Source organism: Tachyglossus aculeatus, chromosome 4 (assembly GCF_015852505.1).
Source record: "Tachyglossus aculeatus isolate mTacAcu1 chromosome 4, mTacAcu1.pri, whole genome shotgun sequence".
Taxonomy (NCBI): Eukaryota; Metazoa; Chordata; class Mammalia; order Monotremata; family Tachyglossidae; genus Tachyglossus; species Tachyglossus aculeatus.
This window is the reverse complement of record NC_052069.1, coordinates 37,453,664-37,478,954: the sequence shown is the minus strand read 5'-3', so window position 1 is coordinate 37,478,954 and position 25,291 is coordinate 37,453,664. Positions and strand designations below refer to the sequence as shown.

At 43.6% G+C, this 25,291-nt stretch overlaps 1 protein-coding gene across 1 annotated transcript in view; it reads left to right on the top strand.

Annotated features, from left to right (window-relative positions):
* LOC119926922 (SSX family member 2 interacting protein) overlaps positions 1 to 25,291 on the top strand; it is an 85,201-nt gene that overhangs the window by 33,825 nt on the left and 26,085 nt on the right. The window contains exons 5-9 of the mRNA XM_038745395.1: positions 2,006 to 2,116; positions 4,768 to 4,903; positions 7,352 to 7,427; positions 7,515 to 7,692; positions 22,919 to 23,072. Of these exons, the coding sequence (XP_038601323.1) occupies positions 2,006 to 2,116; positions 4,768 to 4,903; positions 7,352 to 7,427; positions 7,515 to 7,692; positions 22,919 to 23,072 (655 nt within the window). The remainder of the gene's footprint in view (positions 1 to 2,005; positions 2,117 to 4,767; positions 4,904 to 7,351; positions 7,428 to 7,514; positions 7,693 to 22,918; positions 23,073 to 25,291) is intronic.

Here is a 25,291-nt window from a genome sequence, read left to right as displayed (position 1 = left end):
CATGCAGTTCTCTGCTCACTTCCCCACTTCTCTCATTCATTCATTCAATCGTACTTACTGAGCACTTAGTGTGTGCAGAGCACTGGGCTAAGCGCTTGGGAAGTACAAGTTGGCAACATTCAAGCGCTTAGTACAGTGCTCTGCACACAGTAAGCGCTCAATAAATACAATTGAATGCATGAATGAATATAGAGATGGTCCCTACCCAACAGTGGGCTCACAGTCTAGAAGGGGGAGACAGAGAACAAAACAAAACGTATTAACGAAGTAAAATAAATAGAATAAATATGTACAAATGAAATAGAGTAATAAATATGTACAAATATGCTGTAAATAAATAGCAAATAAATATGCTATCAAGTGGCTCAACACTTTCAAGTGATTTTAAACCTACTCCCTAACAAACTCCCTTATTATGCATAAATGCTGCTAAAAGAAGACCATAACATGAACGTTTGGGGTTGAAGAGCAATTTCATCAGATTGACCAAAAAATGCACTGAGATATCTATCAATCAGTCAATCAATCAATCGTATTTATTGAGCGCTTACTGTGTGCAGAGCACCATACTAAGTGCTTGGGAAGTCCAAGTTGGCAACATCTAGAGACGGTCCCCACCCAACGGCGGGCTCACAGTCTAGAAGGGGGAGACAGACAACAAAACCAAACATATTAACAAAATAAAATAAATAGAATAGATACGTACAAGTGAAATAAATAAATAGAGTAATATCTACTCTCATTACCCTTTCCTTGGGCTGAGACAGTCTGAAGGGAGGCCGTCTCCTACTTCACCATGGTTTAGGGGCCAGGGTGGAGTAAACTTGGGGAAGCTGCGTGGCTCATTGGAAAGAGCCCGGGCTTTGGAGTCAGAGGTCATGGGTTCAAATCCCGGCTCCGCCACTTGTCAGCTGGGTGACCTTGGGCAAGTCACTTCACTTCTCTGGGCCTCAGTTCCCTCCTCTGTAAAGTGGAGATGAAGACTATGAGCCCCATGTGGGACAATCTGATTACCTTGTACCTACCCCAGCGCTTAGAACAGTGCTTGGCACGTAGTAAGCGCTTAACAAATACCAACATTATTATTATTATTATTATTTTGTTTTTTGGTTGTTGTACATACATATGTACTTGTCCATTTCTATTTTATTTTGTTAATATGTTTTGTTTTGTTCTCTGTCTCCCCCTTCTAGACTGTGAGCCCACTGTTGGGTAGGGACCGTCTCTATATGTTGCCAATTTGTACTTCCCAAGTGCTTAGTACAGTGCTCGGCACACAGTACGCGCTCAGTAAATGTGATTGATTGTTTTTTTTGCCAGATGCATTGGAAAGGCAGGATTTGTTAAGGGCTTACAATGTTCCCGACACAGGGGTTGTCTCTGTTGCCGAATTGTACTTTCCAAGTGCTTAGTACAGTGCTCTGCACACAGTAAGCGCTCAATAAATACGATTGAATGAATGAATGCTTGTATCCACCCCAGCGCTTATTCATTCATTCATTCATTCAATTGTATTTATTGAGCGCTTACTATGTGCAGATCACTGTACTAAGCGCTTGGGAAGGACAAGTTGGCAACAAATAGAGATGGTCCCTACCCAACAGCGGGCCAGTACAGTGCCTGGCACATAGTTAAGCGCTTAACAGGTACCATAATTATTATTATTAAAACAGAAGGGAGAGGGAGGTGGGGAAAAGAGGGCCTAATCATCATCATCATCATTCGTACTTATTGAGCACTTACTGTGTGCAGAGCACTGTACTAAGCGCTTGGGAAATACAAGTTGGCAACATATAGAGATGGTCCCTACCCAACAGAGGGCTGAGAAAGGCCTCTGGGAGGAGATTTGAATCTTAAAAGGATTTTGATGAATATCAAGTGCTTTATCAGTCATTTTGCATTTGAGATAGCAAAAACCCAGTTTCGGGATCTCCTAAAAACAACAGCATGGCCTTATCCACGGGAAATTTCATCGGGGTTTGAGCATGAATTTGTGTCTTTTTAGGAGCAGCTGGAAACCTCAAGAAGGGAAATGATTGGACTTCAAGAACGGGACAGACAGCTACAGTGCAAGAACAGAAATTTACACCAATTACTTAAGAACGAGAAGGATGAGGTGAGTTGTAGAATGATAACCAGTTCTCTTTTCAGAGGAGTAAGGCTACGAGAGTTAGCCAAACCGGTAACCATGCAGCCACTTTGGATTGTCAGTGTCCACTGCTAAAGTTTTTCATTTCCTACGGTTTTTGTTCCCAATTCATTCATTCATTCAATCGTATTTATTGAGCGCTTACTGTGTGCAGAGCACTGGACTAAGCGCTTGGGAAGTCCAAGTTGGCAACATATAGAGACGGTCCCTACCCAACAGCGGGCTCACAGTCCAGTCTGTTTTGTTCCCAATGCTTAGCACACGTGGCTTAGTGGAAAGAGCACTGGCTTGGGAGTCGGAGGTCGTGGGTTCTAATTCCACCTCCGCCGCTTGTCAGCTGTGTGACTTTGGGCAAGTCACGTCACTTCTCTGGGCCTCAGTTACCTCATCTGTAAAGTGAGGATTAAGACTGTGAGCCCCATATGAGGCTCCCGACTGTGAGCCCGCTGTTGGGTAGGGACCGTCTCTATATGTGGCCAACTTGTACTTCCCAAGCGCTTAGTACAGGGCTCTGCACACAGTAAGCGCTCAATAAATTCATTCATTCATTCAATCGTATCTATTGAGGTTTACTGTGTGCAGAGCACTGGACTAAGCGCTTGGGAAGTACAAGTTGGCAACACATAGAGACGGTCCCTACCCGACAGCGGGCTCACAGTCTAGACAGGGGAGACAGAGAACAAAACAAAACATATTTAACGAAAGAAAATAAATAGAATAAATATGTACGAATAAAAAAAACAGAGTAATAAATATGTACAAACATAACACAGGTGCCGTGGGGAGGGGAAGGAGGTAAATACGATTGACTGATGAATATGAGGCAACCTGATTACCCTGTATCTACCCCAGCGCTTAGGTGCTTGACACATAGTAAGCGCTTACCGAATGCCATCATTAATATTATTATTGTTAGTAACAGCTGGTTGGAAGAGCAATGAATCCTGAACAAAAAGCTTTATAATTGCTAACCTGACACCTTCCCCGTGGCGGGGATTAGCTGGAATTCAGGCAAGCCAAATTATTGGATCCTAAAGGGAAGCAGCGTGGCTCAGTGGAAAGAGCCCGGGCTTTGGAGTCAGAGGTCATGGGTTCCAGTCCCGGCTCCTCCAATTGTCAGCTGTGTGACTTGGGGCAAGTCACTTCACTTCTCTGGGCCTCAGTTCCCTCATCTGTCAAATGGGGATTAAGACTGTGAGCCCCCCGTGGGACAACCTCATCACCTTGTAACCTCCCCAGCGCTTAGAACAGTGCTTTGCACATAGTAAGCGCTTAATAAATGCCATTATTATTATTATTATTATTATTATTTTGACCTTCGATTACAATACAATGAAGCTGGCTTGGTCTCTTACTCTGGAACAGTAAGGCAAGACCCTGGATGAATGTTAGGCCGCTGTGCTTATCTCCAGTTACAGCTTGCCCACAATACCTTAACTATGGAAAACGGCTAGTCTGGGGGGGCATGTAACTTCATAGCCCTTTTGAAAACATCAGGAGTACACTCAAAAGAGGCCTGAGTTATTTAATTGGCCTCTCAAATTATAAATAACCTCATCCTGTTGCTAATAATGCGTTGCTTTAGGCGGACCTATAGCCTGGCCATCTTACTGAAAGAAATTAGAAGTAGAAATGGGTTAAGTTGTTGACTAAAAGCATCTACAACCTGAACACCGGGTGTCTTGGATGCTTTTTTTAATCAATGCTCAACTGGCAATTTGGGAAACAATATTCCTAGTAATCGCTCTATACTTAGATTCTTTTTGATTAGTGTACTTTATTCTGTTCTCTAGTTTGCAGTTGTTTAGTCACTACGTACGCAGTTATTTTATTATACTGAGGTATTCCAGAAAGCCTTTTATTTATTATAGTAATCATGATAGCATTTGTTAAGCTCTTACTATGTTCTAAGCACTGGGGAGGTTATAAGGTGAACAGGTTGTCCCATGTGGGGCTCATAGTCTTAATCCCCATTTTCCAGATGAGGGAACTGAGGCCCAGAGAAGTGAAGTGACTTGCCCAAAGTCACACAGCTGACAAGTGGCGGAGCCGGGATTTGAACCCATGACCTCTGACTCCCAAACCTGTGCTCTTTCCACTGAGCCACGCTGCTTCTCTATGCTTATCTATATATATGTGTGTGTGTGTGTATATATATATATATATATATGTATACATATGTATATATGTTTGTACATATTTATTACTCTATTTATCTTGTACATATCTATTCTATTTATTTTATTTTGTTAGTATGTTTGGTTTTGTTCTCTGTCTCCCCCTTCTAGACAGGGAGCCTGCTGTTGGGTAGGGACTGTCTCTATATGTTGCCAACTTGTACTTCCCAAGCGCTTAGTACAGTGCTCTGCACACAGGAAGCGCTCAATAAATACGATTGATCTATGGGATCACTCATTCATTCATTGTCGTATTTATTTAGCACTTACTGTGTGCAGAGCACTGTACTAAGCGCTTGGGAAGTACTCATCCATACCATCTATTGTGACGGTAGAATGGGCTTAAGGTTGGGCACCGTTGGAGTGACAGTGCACTGGTACTTATTCTTTCCACTGTAAATTCGGGAATTTTAATCTGTACTAACCGCAAAACTGCTTCAGGTACAAAAATTACAAAATATCATCGCAAGCCGGGCCACTCAGTATAATCACGACATGAAGAGAAAAGAGCGAGAATACAACAGGCTAAAGGAACGGCTTCATCAACTGGTAATGAGCAAGAAGGATAAAAAAACAGGTAAAGTGCAATAATAATAATAATAATAAAATAATGATGGTATTTAAGCGCTTACTATGTGCCAAGCACTGTTCTAAGTGCTGGAGAGAACCATGATGAAGAGGTTATCAGCTGCTGGGCACTATCCTCTGGTGGTCTTTCATTTTTGTGGGTACACAGGCAGTGTTCTGCCCAGCCAGCCTGTCTGGGTTCAGCCGCTGAAGCGGCAGCCCAAAACCCAGCAAAAAACATCAAGCGGTGGTATTTGTTGAACGCCTGCTTGTGTACAGAGCGCTGTATGAAGCGCTTGGGCGAGAACGAAAGAGTTGGTAAGCACGTTCTCAGCCCACAACGAGCTGACACTCTAGCGGGGAAGACAGTTGTGAATATAAATAAATGATTTATAATATATAATTTTTACAGGTAGCGTTTGTGTATACATTTATAGGTCGGTGGCGCTACCATGGCAACAAGTTGTCTCCCGTGCCAATCAATCAATTGTATTCATTCATTCATTCAATCGTATTTATTGAGCGCTTACCCTGTGCAGAGCACTGCACTGAGTGCTTGGGAAGTCCAAGTTGGCGACATGGGTAGGGACCGTCTCTAACAGCGGGCTCACAGTCTAGAAGGGGGAGACAGAGAACAAAACAAAACCCATTAACAAAATAAAATAAATAGAATATGTACAAATAAAATAGAGTAAAGAATACGTACAAATAAATACGCACGTCAGATATTCATTCATTCAGTCGTATTTATTGAGCGCTGACTGTGCAGAGAGCAGTGTACTAAGTGCTTGGGAAGTCCAAGTTGGCAACATCTAGGACGGTCCCTACCCAACAGTGGGTTCACAGTCTAGAAGGGGGAGACAGAGAACAAAACAAAACATATTAACAAAATAAAATAAATAGAATATGTACAAATAAAATAGAGTAAAAAATACATACAAATAAATACGCACATGTCAGATATTCATTCATTCATTCAATTGTATTTATTGAGCGCTGACTGTGTGCAGAGAGCAGTGTAATAAGCGCTTGGGAAGTCCAAGTTGGCAACATCTAGAGACGGTCCCTACCCAACAGTGGGCTCACAGTCTAGAAGGGGGAGACAGAGAACAAAACATATTAACAAAATAAAATAAATAGAATATGTACAAATAAAATAGAGAAAAAAATACAGACAAATAAATACGCACGTCAGATATTCATTCATTCAATCGTATTTATTGAGCACTGACTGTGTGCAGAGCAGTGTACTAAGCGCTTGGGAAGTCCAAGTTGGCAACGTATAGAGATGGTCCCTACCCAACAGTGGGCTCACAGTCTAGAAAGAGGAGACAGAGAACAAAACAAAACATATTAACAAAATAAAATAAATAGAATAGAGACGTACAAATGTACAATGTATATGTACATTCACCTTAACACCTCAACTTAACCTTCTAAAACAGCTAGCTTTCCCCTCTCAAAAAAAACCCCCACTCTGGACTCTTCTATGAGTTTATCCAGCTGCATCCTCAAAATACGAAAACTTTTTTCAGCAGGCAGAGTTTTCTTTGGTACGTTCCAACTTCTTCTACCCACTGGATGATTTTTCTTTTGTTTGCCTTGAACCTAACCTTTCGAGCTGCACGAGGTGTCTTCTAAATCCTAGCGTGTGGGATGAGCTCCGTTCATGCTTCTCATGAGTTGTCCTTTTTTCCTTTTTTCCGGGGGAGGTGAACCGTAATCGTATCTCCCCTGAACCTTCACTTATCCAGACCAAAGTGTTCCAATCTAGGCCGTGCACCTTCACCATCACAACTTGCTCCAGCCTCCCTCCGAACATTTCAGTTGTTCTCTCTGCCTTGATCAGCATCATTTGAGCGGAAAGTGGGGTACTAGGCTCTTGAGAGGAAAGTAAAATATAAAACCCAATCCCCGTCTCGAAGCTCAAAGTCTAATGAGGCACACAAAAAGACACGGATCACCAAATAAAATCCAATCCCCGTCTTGCAGCTCAAAGTCTAATGAGGCACACAAAAAGACACGGATTACCAAATCATCATCATCATCAATCGTATTTATTGAGCGCTTACTATGTGCAGAGCACTGTACTAAGCGCTTGGGAAGTACAAATTGGCAACATATAGAGACGGTCCCTACCCAACAGTGGGCTCACAGTCTAAAAGGGGGAGACAGAGAACAAAACCAAACATACTAACAAAATAAAATAGAATAGATATGCACAAGTAAAATAAATAAGTAGAGTAATAAATACGTACAAACATATATACATATATACAGGTGCTGTGGGGAAGGGAAGGAGGCAAGATGCACCGTAGGTACAACGGAGCCGCTCAGTGAATGCTGTTAATTTTTTTGCAAATTTCCTTAAGAGTTGCGTTCGCCAACATTTGGTTTGCCATTTGGGTTTCATACCTAGGGTGACAATTTTTTATATATCTATTTCTTTTCTTGGTAGCGATGGATGTTCTCAATTACGTAGGTAGAGCAGATGGAAAGAGAGGCGCCTGGAGAACTGACAAAACCGAAGCCAGGTAATACTTACTGGATGTTAATGAATCTAGGTATTTATCAACTTCATTCCAAGCCGTACAGCACTTCATGATGGCTGGTTGTTTTAGGAATGAAGATGAAATGTATAAAGTTCTGCTGAGCGACTATGAGCAACGTCAGAAACAAATTCTGCTGGAAAATGCCGAACTCAAGAAAGTTCTTCAGCAAATGAAAAAGGAAATGATTTCTGTCCTCACACCACAAAAGCAGAAACCTAAAGGGAAAGTTGAAGAGAGCTGTGGAGCAGTAAGTGTTTTAATTGGCTTGATTTATTTTATTTTAAACAATCATTCGCTATCTTTTTTCCACCAGTCCTGAAGAACTCAAAGTACTCAGAGGGTCCCATGATACCGAAAGGCGTATATAGTCACCAGTATATACTTTAGGGGCGTCTTTGGTTAGCGGTCTCAGATTTTGGGAAGAGTTGCATTTTTCCTAGTTTTAACTGGGGATTTGTACGAAGACAGACGAGAGGGAAATCTGGACTAAGACTCAAGTTCATTCTTTGATTTGACCAGATCTTGTGTGAATTTTCCAGTTCTCGAAACAATTCTTTTCATGATTAGCTCAGACATGCTTTGCCATAGGACCTTTAGTTGACGGTGTCTAAAACTAAATATGCGTTTCTTCCAAATATTAGTGGGGTGGCCTGCAATACAAAGCATGATTCCGTTTCCCTCCACTTTACGGTGCAGGGTTATTCTGCCATGAAACCTTGGAAAATTTGTTTTTCCTGTTGGAACGCACAGTCACTTGGACCTGGTTTTGGGAGCAGGAAAAGTGAGCCCACTGCTGGGTAGGGACTGTCTCTATATGTTGCCAACTTGTACTTCCCAAGCGCTTAGTACAGTGCTCTGCACACAGTAAGTGCTCAATAAATACGATTGATGATGGTGATGATGGCTACTCTTTCCTACCATGCTCCTTCTCACTGGCGTATAAGCTAGGCTGTAGGATTGTTACGGGCAGGGAACACATCCACTAATTCTGTTATTTTCTATTCTATTCTCTAATTCTAATTTCACTAATTATGTTATTCTAAAAGAAGCAGCGTGGCTCGGTGGAAAGAACCGGGGCTTTGGAGTCAGAGGTCACGGGTTCAAATCCCAGCTCCGCCACTTGTCAGCTGGGTGACTTTGGGCAAGTCACTTCACTTCTCTGTGCCTCAGTTCCCTCATCTGTAAAATGGGGATTTAGTCTGTGAGCCCTATGTGGGACAACTTGATTACTATGTATCTACCCCAATGCTTAGAACAGTGCTTTGCACATAGTAAGTGCTTAATAAATGCCATCATTATTATCATTATTATTGTATTGTACTCTCCCAAACACTTAGTACAGTGCTCTGCCTACAGTTAGTGATCCATTAATACCACTGATTTTTTTTTTTTGTGAGAGATCTCTTGGAGGGGGATGACCCTGGAGAGGTGTCTCTCTGCCTCCTCCTCTCTGGCAATCCCTCTGTCCCTTCCCTTCCCTTTCCCTTTCCCTTTCCCTTTCCCCTTCCCTTTCCCCTTCCCTTTCCCTTTCCCCTTCCCTTTCCCCTTCCCTTTCCCCTTCCCTTTCCCCTTCCCTTTCCCCTTCCCTTTCCCTTTCCCTTTCCCTTTCCCCTTCCCTTTCCCCTTCCCTTTCCCCTTCCCTTTCCCCTTCCCTTTCCCCTTCCCTTTCCCCTTCCCTTTCCCCTTCCCCTTCCCCTTCCCCTTCCCCTTCCCCTTCCCCTTCCCCTTCCCCTTTCCCTTCCCCTTCCCTTTCCCCTTCCCTTCCCTTCCCTCTTGGGAAGTACACTGGGGGGGATACAAGGTGACCAGGATGTCCCACGTGGGGCTCACAGTCTTAATCCCCATTTACAGATGAGGGAACTGAGGCCCAGAGAAGTGAAGTGCCTTGCCCAAAGTCACACAGCTGACAGTTCATTCATTCATTCAATCAATCGTATTTATTGAGCGCTCACTGTGTGCAGAGCACTGTACTAACCACTTGGGAAGTCCAAGCTGGCAACATCTAGAGACGGTCCCTACCCAGCAGCGGGCTCACAATCTAGAAGGGGGAGATGGAGAACAAAACAAAACATTTTAACAAAATAAAATAAATAGAATAAATATGTACAAATAAAATAGAGTAATAAATCCGTGCAAACGTATGTACATATATACAGGTGCTGTGGGGAGGGGAAGGAGGTAAGGCGGGGGGGAGGGGGAGAGGAAAGAGGGGGCTCAGTCTGCGCGGCAGAGCCGGGATTTGAACCCATGACCCCTGACTCCAAAGCCCGGGCTCTTTCCAGTGAGCCACAGCAGCTTCTCAGTCCCTATCCAACATCGGGCTCACAGAAGGGGGGGATCCTTCCGTCCTGATAGCCCGGACATTAGGCTGGCTAGCTCAGACCAGGGCCATCATTAGCCCGCAGCCCCAGTCAGTCAGGGGTATTTATTGAGCACTTACTGTGTTCAGAGCACTGTACTAAGCACTTGGGAGAGTACAGTGTAACAATAAACAGACACATTGCCTGCCCACAGTGAGCTTACAAGTCCAGAGGCTGTAAGACTGGAGTCTAGAGCTCCAGGTTCCAAGTGGAGAGATTTGGGGAGCCGAGCTTTCTGGGGGCATATTAGCTCCTCTCATTCAACCGTTTCTTGCCTGGACTCAGCCCAGAGCAGGGTTTGGACACTAGCATGGTGGCTTCTTGGCGCCATCATTATTTATTTATCATATTTGTACCTATTTATTCTATTTATTTTATTTTGTTAATGTGTTTTGTTGTCCATCTCCCCCTTCTAGACCGTGAGCCCGCTGTTGGGTAGAGACCGTCTCTAGATGTTGCCAACTTGAGAAGCAGCGTGGCTCAGTGGAAAGAGCCCAGGGTTTGGAGTCAGAGGTCATGGGTTCAAATCCCGGCTCCACCACTTGTCAGCTGGGTGACTTTGGGCCAGTCACTTCACTTCTCTGGGCCTCAGTTCCCTCATCTGGAAAATGGGGATGAAGACTGTGAGCCCCCCGTGGGACAACCTGATCACCTTGTAACCTCCCCAGCGCTTAGAACAGTTCTTTGCACATACTAAGCGCTTAGTAAATGCCATTAAAAAAAAAAAACCTTGGACTTCCCAAGTGCTTAGTACAGGGCTCTGCACACAGTAAGCACTCAATGAATAATAATAATAATAATAATAATAATGGCATTTATTAAGCACTTACTATGTGCAAAGCACTGTTCTAAGCATTGGGGAGGTTACAAGGTGATCAGGCTGTCCCATGGGGGGCTCATAGTCTTAATCCCCATTTTCCAGATGAGGGAACTGAGGCCCAGAGAAGTGAAGTGACTTGCCCAATGTCACACAGCTGACAGGTGGCAGAACCAGAATTTGAACCCATGACCCCGGACTCCAAAGCCCGGGCTCTTTCCACTGAGCCAGCAGAAGAGGGTTAACACAAGGATTTTTGACAGCAGTGGCAGTTCTTTCCGTTGGGTTCTTTAAGTGCACAACACACATTATTATAATAATAATTAGTATTTGTTAAGGACTTACTATGAGCCAGGCACGTTAAGTGCTGGGGTGGAGACAAGCAAATCAGGTTGGATGCAGCCCCTGTCCCACATGAGGCTCACGGTCTCAATCCCCATTTTCCAGATGAGGTAACTGAGGCCCAGAGAAGTGAAGTGACTTGCCCCAGGTCACACAGCAGACAAGTGGCGGAGTCGGAATTAGAGCCCGTGATCATCTGATTCCTAGGCCTTTGGTTAATATGTTTTGTTTTGTTGTCGGTCTCCCCCTTCTAGACTGTGAGCCCACTGTCGGGTAGGGACCGTCTCTAGATGTTGCCAACTTGGACTTCCCAAGCGCTTAGTCCAGTGCTCTGCACACAGTAAGCGCTCAATAAATACGATTGAATGAATGAATGAATTTATTACTCTATTAATGTATTTATTTTATTTGTACATATTTATTCTATTTATTTTATTTGGTTAATATGTTTTGTTCTCCGTCTCCCCCTTCTAGACTGTGAGCCCGCTGTTGGGTAGGGACCGTCTCTAGATGTTGCCAACTTGGACTTCCCAGGCGCTTAGACCAGTGCTCTGCACACAGTAAGCGCTCAATAAATACGATTGAATGAATGAATGAATGAATGAGATGGCCGGTAGTCCGAGACCACCAAATGGCAGCCCCGGGTTTGTTTGAAGTCAGACCCCTAATGCTCTCTGACCTCTCGCATCGAAAGCCTCCGAAGCCAGAGGTTAACCTGGCCCAGCCCAAGCCTAGTTGTAGAATTTGGCCTTCTCTATATGTTGCCAACTTGTACTTCCCAAGCACTTAGTACAGTGCTCTGCACACAGTAAGCGCTCAATAAATACGATTGAATGAATGACTGAATTTATTACTCTATTAATTTATTTTATTTGTACATATTTATTCTATTTATTTTATTTGGTTAATATGTTTTGTTTTGTTCTCCGTCTCCCCCTTCTAGACTGTGAGCCCACTGTTGGGTAGGGACCGTCTCTAGATGTTGCCAACTTGTACTTCCCAAGCGCTTAGTACAGTGCTCTGCACACAGTAAGTGCTCAGTAAATACGATTGAATGAATGAATGAAATGAATTTTAGATGACTTGGCTCTTTAGACTTTGAATTGTACAACCAAGGAAGAGGTAAAGCAAAAATGTTATCAGTCTCGGAACATCTTTGTTCCTCTCTCGTATATTCATTCATTCAATCGTATTTATTGAGCACTTACTGTGTGCAGAGCACTGTACTAAGCGCTTGGGAAGTACAAGTTGGCAACATATAGAGACAGTCCCTACCCAACAGCGGGCTCACAGTCTAGAAGGGGGAGACGGAGAACAAAACAAAACATATTAACAAAATAAAATAAATAGAATAAATATGTACAAATAAAATAAATAAATAGAGTAATAAATTCATTCATTCAATCATATTGAGCACTTACTGTGTGCAGAGCACTGGACTAAACTACTGGGAAGTCCAAGTTGGCAACATATAGAGACGGTCCCTACCCAACAGTGGGCTCACAGTCTAGAAGGGGGAGACGGAGAACAAAACAAAACATATTAACCAAATAAAATAGAATAAATATGTACAGATAAAATAAATTGAGAAATAAATTCATTCATTCATTCATTCAATGGTATTTATTGAGCACTTACTGCATGCAGAGCACTGGACTAAGCGCTTGGGAAGGACAAGTCGGCAACATCTAGAGACGGTTCCTACCCAACAGCGGGCTCACAGTCTAGAAGGGGGAGACGGACAACAAAACAAAACATATTAACCAAATAAAATAAATAGAATAAATATGCAGAAATAAAATAAATAAATAGAGTAATAAATTCATTCATTCATTCAATCATATTTATTGAGTGCTTACTGTGTGCAGAGCACTGGACTAAGCGCTTGGGACATACAAGTTGGCAAAATCTAGAGATGGTCCCTACCCAACAGCGGGCTCACAGTCTAGAAGGGGGAGACGGAGAGCAAAACAGAACATCATCATCATCATCAATCGTATTTATTGAGCGCTTACTATGTGCAGAGCACTGTACTAAGCGCTTGGGAAGTACAAATTGGCAACATATAGAGACAGTCCCTACCCAACAGTGGGCTCACAGTCTAAAAACATATTAACCAAATAAAATAAATAGAATAAATATGTACAAATAAAATAAATTAATAGAGTAATAAATTCAGGTCCTGTGAACTTTCATTCATCGTCATATTTATTGAGTGCTTACTGTGTGCAGAGCACTGTACTAAGTGCTTGGGAGGTACAAGTTGGCAACATAGAGAGACGGTCCCTACCCAACAGTGGGCTCACGGTCTAGTAACTTCTGTTCAGTTACTTTTGAGTCAGTTGTAAAAGGGAAATGTTCAATTTTCAAGGTTGAAAATGGAAAAGAAAATATCAGAAAAAGCTTTGTCACGGTATCTGTGTTATGCTCAGTGTGGGCGAAGGGTGCTACAAATGTATTTTTAGTACTTAAAATAAAAAAAAACGGCACTGCAGTTTCATGGCTACATTCAGTAACATCTAATTTCACCTCCTTCAAAGAAGCAGCGTGGCTCAATGGAAAGAGCCCGGGCTTTGGAGTCAGAGGTCATGGGTTCGAATCCTGGCTCTGCCACATGTGTTGTGTGACCTTGGGCAAGTCACTTCACTTCTCTGAGCCTCAGTTACCTCATCTGTAAAATGGGGATTAAGACTGTGAGCCCCCCGTGGGACAACCTCATCACCTTGTAGCCCCCCCAGCGCTTAGAACAGTGCTTTGCACATAGTATGCGCTTAACAGATGCCATCATCATTATCATCAATATTGGGATTAAGGATATTGGGATGAAACTCTGCTACTTAATTACTTTTCTGTTACACGAATCACTATATTGTAGGTGAGATTGCCCGTAGCGAATGGTTATTTGTTATTACCTTTCGGAAAAGTTATTGTTTTAAAGTGAATACTTGATGATCTAGGCCATGCCAACTTGTACTTCCCAAGCGCTTAGTACAGTGCTCCGCACACAGTAAGGGCTCAATAAATATGATTGATTGATACAGATCTCTGCGTTAAATGTGTCTGTGCAAAGTGTGAAGGAACCCACTCACCTTAATACTGCCATTGTAATTTTTTTTTTTTTGCTACAGAACACAGTAATCTGTAGAAACTGTAGCAATTTAATACATATATGACTTTTGGCCCCATTGAAAGAGCAGGACAGTAGGAACCTGGAGGCCTGCGTTCTAATCCCAGTTGTTTACATAACACCTGTCGGGTGTAGTATTTATTGAGCGCTTTTTGTGTAGGAGCTCTGCACTAAACACTTGGGAGAGTATTTGCCACAGCACTGACGTATAAATCTTTAAATTATTCATTTAAAGTAATGTCTACCTCTCCCTTTGGACAGACAGCTCATTGTAAAGCAGGGAACTTGTCTACCGATTCAGTTCATTCATTCATTCGATCGTATTTACTGAGCGCTTACTGTGTGCAAAGCACTGTAATCAATCATCAGTCATATTTACTGAGCACTTACTGTGCGCAGAGCACTGTACTAAGCGCTTGGGAAGTACAAGTTGGCAACATATAGAGACGGTCCACTCTCAAGTGCCAAATTTCGGTGATGGAAATGATGGCATTTGTTAAGCGCTTACTATGTGCCAAGTACTGTTCTAAGCTCTACAAGGTAATCAGGTTGTCCCACTTGGGGCTCGCAGTCTTAACCGCCGTTTTACAGATGAGGTAACTGAGGCCCAGACAAGTTAATCAATCAATCAGTCGTATTTATTGAGCGCTTACTGTGTGCAGAGCACTGTACTAAGCGCTTGGGAAGTACAAGTTGGCAACACATAGAGACGGTCCCTACCCAACAGTGGGCTCACAGTCTAGAAGGGGGAGACAGAGAACAAAACAAAACATATTAACAAAATAAATAGAATAGGTATGTACAAGTAAAATAAATAAATAGAGTAATAAATATGTAGAAACATATATACAAGTTGTGACTTCATTCATTCAATCGTATTTATTGAGCGCTTACTGTGTGCAGAGCACTGGACTAAGCGCTTGGGAAGTACAAGTCGGCAACATATAGAGACGGTCCCTACCCAACAACGGGCTCACAGTCTAGAAGGGGGAGACAGACAACAAAATAAAACATGTGGACAGGTGTCCAGTCATCAGAACAAATAAAGCTAGATGCACATCATTAACAAAATAAACAGAATAGTAAATATGTATGAGTAAAATAGAGTAATAAATCTGTACAAACATATACAGTTGCTGTGGGGAGGGGAAGGAGGTAATAATAAAAATAATAATGATGATGGCATTTATTAAGCGCTTACTATGTGCAAAGCACTGTTCTAAGGTAGTGCAGGGGGGGAAGGGGAGGAGACGAGGAAAAAGGGAGCCGGGATTAGAATCCACGACCTCTGACTCCCAAACCTGGGCTCTTTTCACTGGGCCACACTGCTTCTCCAGCGCAGCGCTCAATAAATAATAATAATAATAATGTTGATATTTGTTAAGCGCTTACTATGTGAAAAGCACCGTTCTAAGTGCTGGGGTAGATACAAGGTGATCAGGTTGTCCCACGTGGGGCTCAAAGTCTCCATCCCCATTTTCCAGATGAGGGAACTGAGGCCCAGGGAAGTGAAGTGACTTGCCCAAAGTCACCCAGCTGACAGTTGGTAGAGTCGGGATTCGAACCCATGACCCCTGACTCCAAAGCCCGGGCTCTTTCCACTGAGCCACGCTGCTTCCCATAAACCAGTGATGATGATACAGTTCATTGAAGTCTAGCGGACTTTCTGACCAAATAGCCAGCTAGGGCATCCTGTGACATGGGAAAGACTCAACAGGAAGCCTAAAAAAGACTCGGAAAACCACAGGGGCTTGCCAGGCCTGCCGAGTGGTGCTAAAGAAGCAGCGTGGCTCAGTGGAAAGAACTCGGGCTTTGGAGTCAGAGGTCATGGGTTCAAATCCCGGCTCCGCCAATTGTCAGCTGTGGGCAAGTCACTTCTCTGTGCCTCAGTTCCCTCATCTGTAAAGTGGGGATTAAGACTGTGAGCCCCCCGTAGGACAACCTGATCGGCTTGTAACCTCCCCAGCGCTTAGAACAGTGCTTTGCACCTAATAAGCGCTTAATAAATGCCATCATTATTATTATTATTTTTATATGTTGCCAACTTGTACTTCCCAAGCACTTAGTACAGTGCTTTGCACACAGCAAGCGCTCAATAAATACGATTGATTGATTGATTGTTATTATTAAAGTACAGTACCGATACCTCACTGTGAATATTTCAGCCATTAGACCTGGGCATCAAAAAATAAATGAAAACCTTGGCGCGACACATTTAGCGTGCTACTCCTGTGAGCCCACCCACTTATTGCTAGAGAGGTAACAGGAGGAATTTATTGAATTATTAATTAAATCCCTGCTGTGATTTTTGGCCCCAAAATAAAGGTCAAGGGACCCATGTACCAAGAATGTGGTAGTTGGAAAGATAGTAGAGGACATTGAGTTTATTTTCGGGATATTCTGACCCGCCGGACGGGTTTTTGGCAAGAGCACCGGGGGGAATTAGGGAACGGTCTTCCGACAATCCCGGGCTTGTGCGGATACGGAGCTGCGTGGCGTCCGTTATATGCTGCGTGCTGGCACACGATCCATCTTCTATTCCAACTTGTACTTCCCAAGCGCTTAGTACAGTGCTCTGCACACAGTAAGCGCTCAATAAATACGATTGAATGAATGAATGAATTACAGCACAAACGTTCCTTAATACAGCGAGAATGCAGCCCTCGGGTTATAGATCCCCGGGAATTGACGGTTCTATAACTGGAAGCACTTTATGTGGTTAAATGTTGGCCGAATAGTGGGCTCAAGCTAACGGAGGTTCTGCCGGACAAATCATAAAATTAAATTAATTTAATTTTATAGAGTTATAGAGCCCCGGGGCTTGACGGCTGTGTAACTGGAAGCACTTTATGTGGTTAAATGTTGGCCAAATAGTGGGCTCAAGCTAACGGAGATTCTGCCGGACAGATCATAAAATTAAATTAAAAGCTGGTAAGGCTGGGTTGGGTGGTGGTGGTGGTGGTGGTGAGGGGGCTTCCGTTGTCGTCGTGTGGGTTTGCTGAGAGACTCGTGGGATTCGGGGCAGAATAAGTGATTGTGTGCTCCTCTTGCGAGCCCACTCACTGATTGCTAGAGAGGTAACAGGAGGAATTTATGAATCAATCGATCGTATTTATTGAGCGCTTACTGTGTGCAGAGCACTGTACTAAGCGCGTATTAAATTCCTATTGTGATTTGGTGTTGGCCTAAAGGAATAACGATTCCGGGGAATGGGTGGAACCAGTACGTTAGTGGGGAGAGGGAAGCAGCGTAGTCTAGTGGATGGATCATGGGGCCCGGGTGAGGGAAGAACCTGGGCTCTAATCCCGGCTCCGCCACTCGTCTGCCGTGTGACCTCGGGCAATCAATCAGTCGTATTTATTGAGCGCTTACTTTGTGCAGAGCACTGTGCTAAGCGCTTGGGAAGTTCAAGTTGGCAACATATAGAGACGGTCCCTACCCAACAGTGGGGGCAAGCCACTCTGCTTCTCTGTGACTCAGTTGGCTCATCTGTCCAATCAATCTATCAATCAATCGTATTTATTGAGCGCTTACTGTGTGCGGAGCCCTGTACTAAGCGCTTGGGAAGTCCAAGTTGGCAACACCTAGAGACGGGCCCTACCCAACGGTGGGCTCACAGTCTAGAAGGGGGAGAGGGAGAACAAAACCAAACATATTGATAAAAGAAAATAAATAGAATAGATATGTATGAGTAAAATAAGTCAATAAATAGAGTAATAAATACGAACAAACATGTATACAGGGGCTGTGGGGAAGGGAAGGAGGTAAGGCGGGGGGGATGGAGAGGGGGAGGAGGGGATTAAGAGTGTAAAATGGGGATTAAAACTGTAAACCCCATGTGGAACAGGGAGTGGGTCTATCCTGATTAGTTTGGGAGTACAGTGCTTGGCATGTGTCATTTCACAAGTACCATTTTTTTTTTTTAAAGGGAGTGTGAGGCGTGAAGGGTGATGATATTTATTAAGCGCTTACTATGTGCAAAGCACTGTTCTAAGCGCTGGGGAGGTTACAGTGTGATCAGGTTGTCCCTCGGGGGCTCACAGTCTTCATCCCCATTTTCCAGATGAGGGAACTGAGGCCCAGAGAAGTGAAGTGACTTGCCCAAAGTCACACCGCTGACAAGTGGCGGAGCCGGGATTTGAACCCGTGACCTCTGACTCCAAAGCCCGGGCTCTTTCCACTGAGCCAGGCTGCTTCTGTGCGAGAGAGTCTTTGGTGGTGGCAGCATCTTGAGGGAAATTAGTGTTCTTGGTGGGGGAAGAGACAGGAAATGAAGCCAGTTTTGGAAAAGGAAATGAGTGAGGAATTTTCTTGAGGTTGTGGGAGGATGTGTGTGTTTGTGGGGGCCGAGGGGGAGGGACACTAGGGTTGGGTTGCCTGGGGGCTGTTAGAGGACACCCTTTTCTTCATCATCATCATCAATCGTATTTATTGAGCGCTTACTGTGTGTAGAGCACTGTACTAAGCGCTTGGGAAGTACAAGTTGGCAACATATAGAGACAGTCCCTACCCAACAGCGGGCTCACAGTCTAAAAGTGAGACAGTCTCACTTTTTACAAATAGAATTAAAGGTAGGTGCACATCATTGGACCGTCTCTCTTTTACTTCCCAAGCGCTTAGTACAGTGCTCTGCACACAGTAAGCGCTCAGTAAATACGATTGATTTTTTAGTGGCCTGGATTCATTCATTTATTCAGTCGTATTTATTGAGTGCTTACTGTGTGCCGAGCACTGGACTAAGCTCTTGGGAAGTACAAGTTGGCAGCATAGGGAGACGGTCCCTACCCAACAAGTTGAAGTTGAAGGGAATTAATTCAATCGTATTTATTGAGCGCTTACTGTGTGCACAGCACTGGACTAAGCGCTTGGGAAGTATAAATTGGCAACATATAGAAACGGTTCCTACCCAACAGCGGGCTCACAGTCGAGAAGCGGGAGACAGACAACAAAACAAAACATGGAGGCGGGTGTCAAAATCGTCAGAACAAATAGAATTAAAGCTGTGTGCACATCATTGGACCGTCTTTATATGTTGCCAACTTGTACTTCCCAAGCACTTAGTCCAGTGCTCTGCACACAGTAAGCGCTCAATAAATACGATTGATTGATTGATTAGTCCAGTGCTCTGCACACAGTAAGCGCTCAATAAATACGATTGATTGATTGATTAGTACAGTGCTCTGCACACAGTAAGCGCTCAATAAATACGATTGAAGGAATCATTACGTCGGTGCTGTAGAGGGGAGTGAAATCCCAGAGCAACTGCCCTCCCGGTTAGTTGGCGGAGGAAGAGAAATCGCCAGATGGGCGGAAGAAGCCCTCTTCTAAAGGGCCGACGACCCACTTGGATGAGGAGACTTCTAGACTGTGAGCCCACTGTTGGGTAGGGACCGTCTCTATATGTTGCCAACTTCCCAAGCGCTTAGTACAGTGCCCTGCACACAGTAAGCGCTCAATCAATACGATCGATTGATTGATTGTTCACTGTCTTAATCCCCATTTTATAGGTGAGGTAACTGAGAATGGAGATTGAGAATGGAGAATCCCAAAAAGCGGTAGGCAAGAACTGGATGGGGGCGTTGGGCAGATGAAGGAGAGGTTTGAGGGGCACCTTGCCGTTAGAGGAAGACTCTTCAAAGTAGCGGGACAAGCTGGGAAGCGGTCAGCACTCTTGGATGGCTGGAGAGGGGAAGGGAAATTTGGAACGGTTGCGGAGGGAGAACAGCCGAGAGGCTCCTTCTTCGCTTTGTTCTGGGCTCGGGAACGTGCGGGAGAGGCCCAGACTTGAGTTCGTTTGATTATTCATTTCAATAGCAAGAAGGTCAGAGGAACGATGCAGACGAAGCAAATGAACCAAACGAGAAGTAGCAGGGCCAAGTGGACCTCGGAATCAGAGGATCTGGGTTCTAATCCCGGCTCGGCCACCTGTCTGTGACTATGGGCAAGTCACTGCACTTCTCTGGGACTCAGTTACCTCACCTATAAAATGGGGATTAAGACAGTGAACAATCAATCAATCGTATTTATTGAGCACTTACTGTGTGCAGAGTAAGTGCACACAGAGTACTGTGTGCACAGTCTTTTAGACTGTGAGCCCACTGTTGGGTAGGGACTGTCTCTATATGTTGCCAATTTGTACTTCCCAAGCACTTAGTACAGTGCTGTGCACATAGTAAGCGCTCAATAAATACGATTGATGATGATGCAGAGCACTGTACTAAGCACTTGGGAAGTACAGGTTGGCAACATATAGAGATGGTCCCTACTCTGTCCAACCTGATGATTTTATATCTATCCCATCACTGAGAACAGTGTCTGGCACGTAGTAAGTGCTTAACATTCATTCATTCAATCATATTTATTGAGCGCTTACCGTGTGCAGAGCACTGGACTAAGCACTTGGGAAGTACAGGTTGGCAGCATATAGAGATGGTCCCTACTCTGTCCAACCTGATGATTTGGTATCTATCCCAGCACTGAGAACAGTGTCTGGCACGTAGTAAGCGCTTAACATTCATTCATTCAATCGTATTTATTGAGCGCTTACCGTGTGCAGAGCACTGGACTAAGCACTTGGGAAGTACAGGTTGGCAACATATAGAGATGGTCCCTACTCTGTCCAACCTGATGATTTTGTATCTATCCCAGCACTGAGAACAGTGCCTGGCACGTAGTAAGTGCTTAACATTCATTCATTCAGTCATATTTATTGAGCGCTTACCGTGTGCAGAGCACTGGACTAAGCACTTGGGAAGTACAGGTTGGCAACATATAAAGGTGGTCCCTACTCAACAGTGGGCTCACAGTCTAGAAGGGGGAGACAGAGAACAAAACAAAACATATTAACAAAATAAAATGAATAGAATATGTACAAGTAAAATAGAGTAATAAATACGTGCAAACATATATAAATACCATTAAATAAAAGTAGACAGTTAACCCCATGTGGGTCGTGGACTCTGTCCAACCTGATGATTTTGTATCTATCCCAGCACTGAGAACAGTGCACGTAGTAAGTGCTTAACATTCATTCATTCAGTCGTATTTATTGAGCGCTTACCGTGTGCAGAGCACTGGACTAAGCACTTGGGAAGTACAGGTTGGCAACATATAAAGATGGTCCCTACCCAACAGTGGGCTCACAGTCTAGAAGGGGGAGACAGAGAACAAAACAAAACATATTAACAAAATAAAATGAATAGAATATGTACAAGTAAAATAGAGTAATAAATACGTGCAAACATATATAAATACCATTAAATAAAAGTAGACAGTTAACCCCATGTGGGTCGTGGACTCTGTCCAACCTGATGATTTTGTATCTATCCCAGCACTTAGAACAGTGTCTGGCACATAGTAAGCGCTTAACAAATACCATTAAATAAAAAAAAAAACAGTGAACCCCATGTGGGTCGTGGACTCTGTCTAATCCGATGATTTTATATCTATCTCAGCACTGAGAACAGTGTCTGGCACATAGTAAGCGCTTAACAAATACCATTAAATAAAAACAGACAGTGAACCCCATGTGGGTCATGGACTCTGTCCAATCTGATGATTTTTTATCTATCCCAGCACTTAGAACAGTGTCTGGCACATAAGTGCATAACAAATACCATTAAATAAAAATAGACAGTGAGCCCCATGTGGGTCGTGGACTCTGTCCAACCTGATGATTTTGTATCTATCCCAGCACTTAGAACAGTGTCTGGCACATAATAAGTGCATAACAAATACCATTAAATAAAAATAGACAGTGAGCCCCATGTGGGTCGTGGACTCTGTCCAACCTGATGATTTTGTATCTATCCCAGCACTTAGAACAGTGTCTGGCACATAGTAAGGGCTTAACAAATACCATTAAATAAAAATAGACAGTGAACCCCATGTGGGTCGTGGACTCTGTCCAACCTGATGATTTTGTATCTATCCCAGCCCTGAGAACAGTGTCTGGCACATAGTAAGCGCTTAACAAATACCATTAAATAAAAATAGACAGTGAACCCCATGTGGGTCGTGGACTCTGTCTAATCCGATGATTTTGTATCTATCCCAGCACTTAGAACAGTGTCTGGCACATAGTAAGCGCTTAACGTGGCTCAATGGAAAGAGCCCGGGCTTTGGAGTCGGTGGTCATGGGGTCAAATCCCGGCTCCACCACTTGTCAGCTGTGTGACTTTGGGCAAGTCACTTAACTTCTCTGGGCCTCAGTTACCTCATCTGTAAAATGGGGATTGAACGTGAGCCCTCCGTGGGACAACCCGATCACTCTGTAGCCTCCCCATCACTTAGAACAGTGCGACTGTGAGCCCACTGTTGGGTAGGGACTGTCTCTATAAGTTGCCAACTTGTACTTCCCAAGCACTTAGTACAGTGCTCTGCACACAGGAAGCGCTCAATAAATACGATTGATTGATTTGCACATAGTAAGTGCTTAGTAAATGCCATTATTATTATTATTATTGTTAACAAATACCATTTAAATAAAAAAAATAGAAATGTAGAGGGGAAGCATTGGAGATAATAGATGCATTCATTCCATTGTATTTATTGAGCACTTACTGTGTGCGGAGCACTCTGCTAAGTGCTCAGAAAGTACAATTCAGCAATAAGGAGGGATAGTCCCTGCCCACAATGGGCTTGACATGTCATGAAACACTAGGGCATGTCCAGAGCTGTTGCGAGGCAGAACATAAATTCTGTAACAAGGTCAGACAGATGATCCAGCGTGCCCGCCACCAGACGCAGGTTTTATCCGTCCGAATTAGTTAAAAACCAATTTTGGGTGCCGGTTCTTCCTCGTTGTTTCACTTTTTACCCCTTGCAGGTCCTATCAGATATGGAAGAAGATGCCGGAGACCTAAGCAAGGACAGTAATATGTGGGAACTTTCTTGTGAAACCGCACGAGAGCAGCTCACCAACAGCATTAGGAAACAATGGAGGATTCTCAAAAGCCACGTGGAAAAGCTTGACAACCAAGGTGACTATGATCCCTGCTCAATTTCTGGGAACGTAAGGTTTTGGAAACCTGAAATTATTCCTGTAGATAAATATTAAAGTGACAATGCGTGCCAGTGGTCACTGTCCACCACAAATTTTAGTAGCTCCTTTCTGTCAAACTCCTAGAAAAACTATCTTGAGTGATATTTCAAGTACTTTGTCGGGGCCTCTTTTCTTCTGCCCAACTAGGTAAATATTTAAAGCCGCATCAAAGCCGAAATTTGCGTGAATTTTTGCCATTTTTGGAAAGGTGGGTTTTTGTCTAATCTGCCATAGGTGGATGAGTTCCAGGTTAGTTTTTTTTCCTGAGTACTTTAATGTGCGTTAACTGTTTTCGTCATACTCACAAAAGATGAAAGTGAAAGACCCTTCTGGGAGCAGGTGTAGCTATAAAAGGCAATCCAAATTCCACAATTCTGACCCCACTGTGCTCACACAAAGGCTTTCTGTCCCTTGCCGAGCTGCCATGTTTGTGGTTTGTTGGATCGTTCTACCAACTCTTTCGTATTGTACTCTCCCAAGCGCTTAGTATAATAATAATAATAATAATAATAATAATAATAATGGCATTTATTAAGCACTTACTATGTGCAAAGCACTGTTCTAAGCACTGGGGAGGTTGCAAGGTGATCAGGTTGTCCCACGGGGGGCTCACAGTCGTAATCCCCATTTTCCAGATGAAGGAACTGAGGCCCAGAGAAGTGAAGTGACTTGCCCAAAGTCACCCAGCTGACAATTGGCGGTGCCAGGATTCGAACCCATGACCCCTGACTCCAAAGCCCGGGCTCTTTCCACTGAGCCACGAGTACAGTGCTGTGCATACAGTGCTCCCAGACTGAGCCCCCTTCTTCCTCTCCCCATCCCTCCCGCTTTACCTCCTTCCCCTCCCCACAGCACCTGTATATATGTATATATGTTTGTACGTATTTATTACTCTATTTTAGTTGTACATATTTATTCTATTTATTTTATTTTGTTAATATGCTTTGTTTTGTTGTCCGTCTCCCCCTTCTAGACTGTGAGCCCACTGTTGGGTAGGGACCGTCTCTGTATGTTGCCAACTTGTACTTCCCAAGTGCTTAGTACAGTGCTCTGCACACAGTAAGCGCTCAATAAATACAATTGAATGAATGAATGAATTTTGTCAGTGATGTGCATCTAGCTTTACTTCTATTTATTCTGATGACTTGACACCTGACCACCTGTTTTGTTTTGTTGTCTGTCTTCCCCCTTCTAGGCTGTAAGCCCGCTGTTGGGTAGGGACCGTCTCTATATATTGCCGACTTGTACTTCCCAAGCGCTTAGTACAGTGCTCTGCACACAGTAAGCGCTCAGTAAATACGACTGAATGAATGAATGATTTGAAAATTGTACCAAAGCACATGTCCCTATGTATAGTATATTCTAACGTCTCTCTCCCTCTCTGTACTATGAACTCTCGGTTGGCGTGGAATGTGTCTACTAACCGTTGTACTTTCCCAAGTGCTCAGTACATTGCTCTACACTTAGTAAGTGCTCAACAAATGCCATTGATTGGTGGCATTATTGAGAAACTACCATAAAAGCACAATTCATGTACCAATCCTATAAGGAGTTTACAGACTAATGGGTAGACAGAAATACCAATATATACAAGCATTACAACTAATAGCAATCAATCAGTGGTATTCGACTGAGCACTTACATGGCCTCGGGGAAAGAGTGTGGGCCTGGGTTCTAATCCTGACTCTGCCACTTGCCTCCTATGTAACTCTAAGCAAGCCACTTAACTTGTCTGTGCCCCAGTTTCCTCATCTGTAAAATTCATTCATTCAGTCATATTTTTTGAGCGCTTACTGTGTGCAGAGCACTGTATTCATTCATTCATTCAATTGTATTAATTGAGTGCTTACTATGTGCAGAGCACTGTACTAAGCACTTGGGAAGTACAAATCGGCATCATATAGAGACGGTCCCTACCCAACAGTGGGGTCACAGTCTAGAAGGGGAGACAGACAACACCACAAAACAATTAGGCAGGTGTGAATACCATCAGAATAAATAGAATTATAGCTATATACACATCATTAATAAAATAGAGTAATAAATATGTACAAATACCCACAAGTGCTGTGGGGAGGGGACCGCTTGGAAAGTACAATTCAGCAATAGAGACAATCCTTGCCCAGAGCGGGCTTATCATCTAAAACTGGAGTTTCA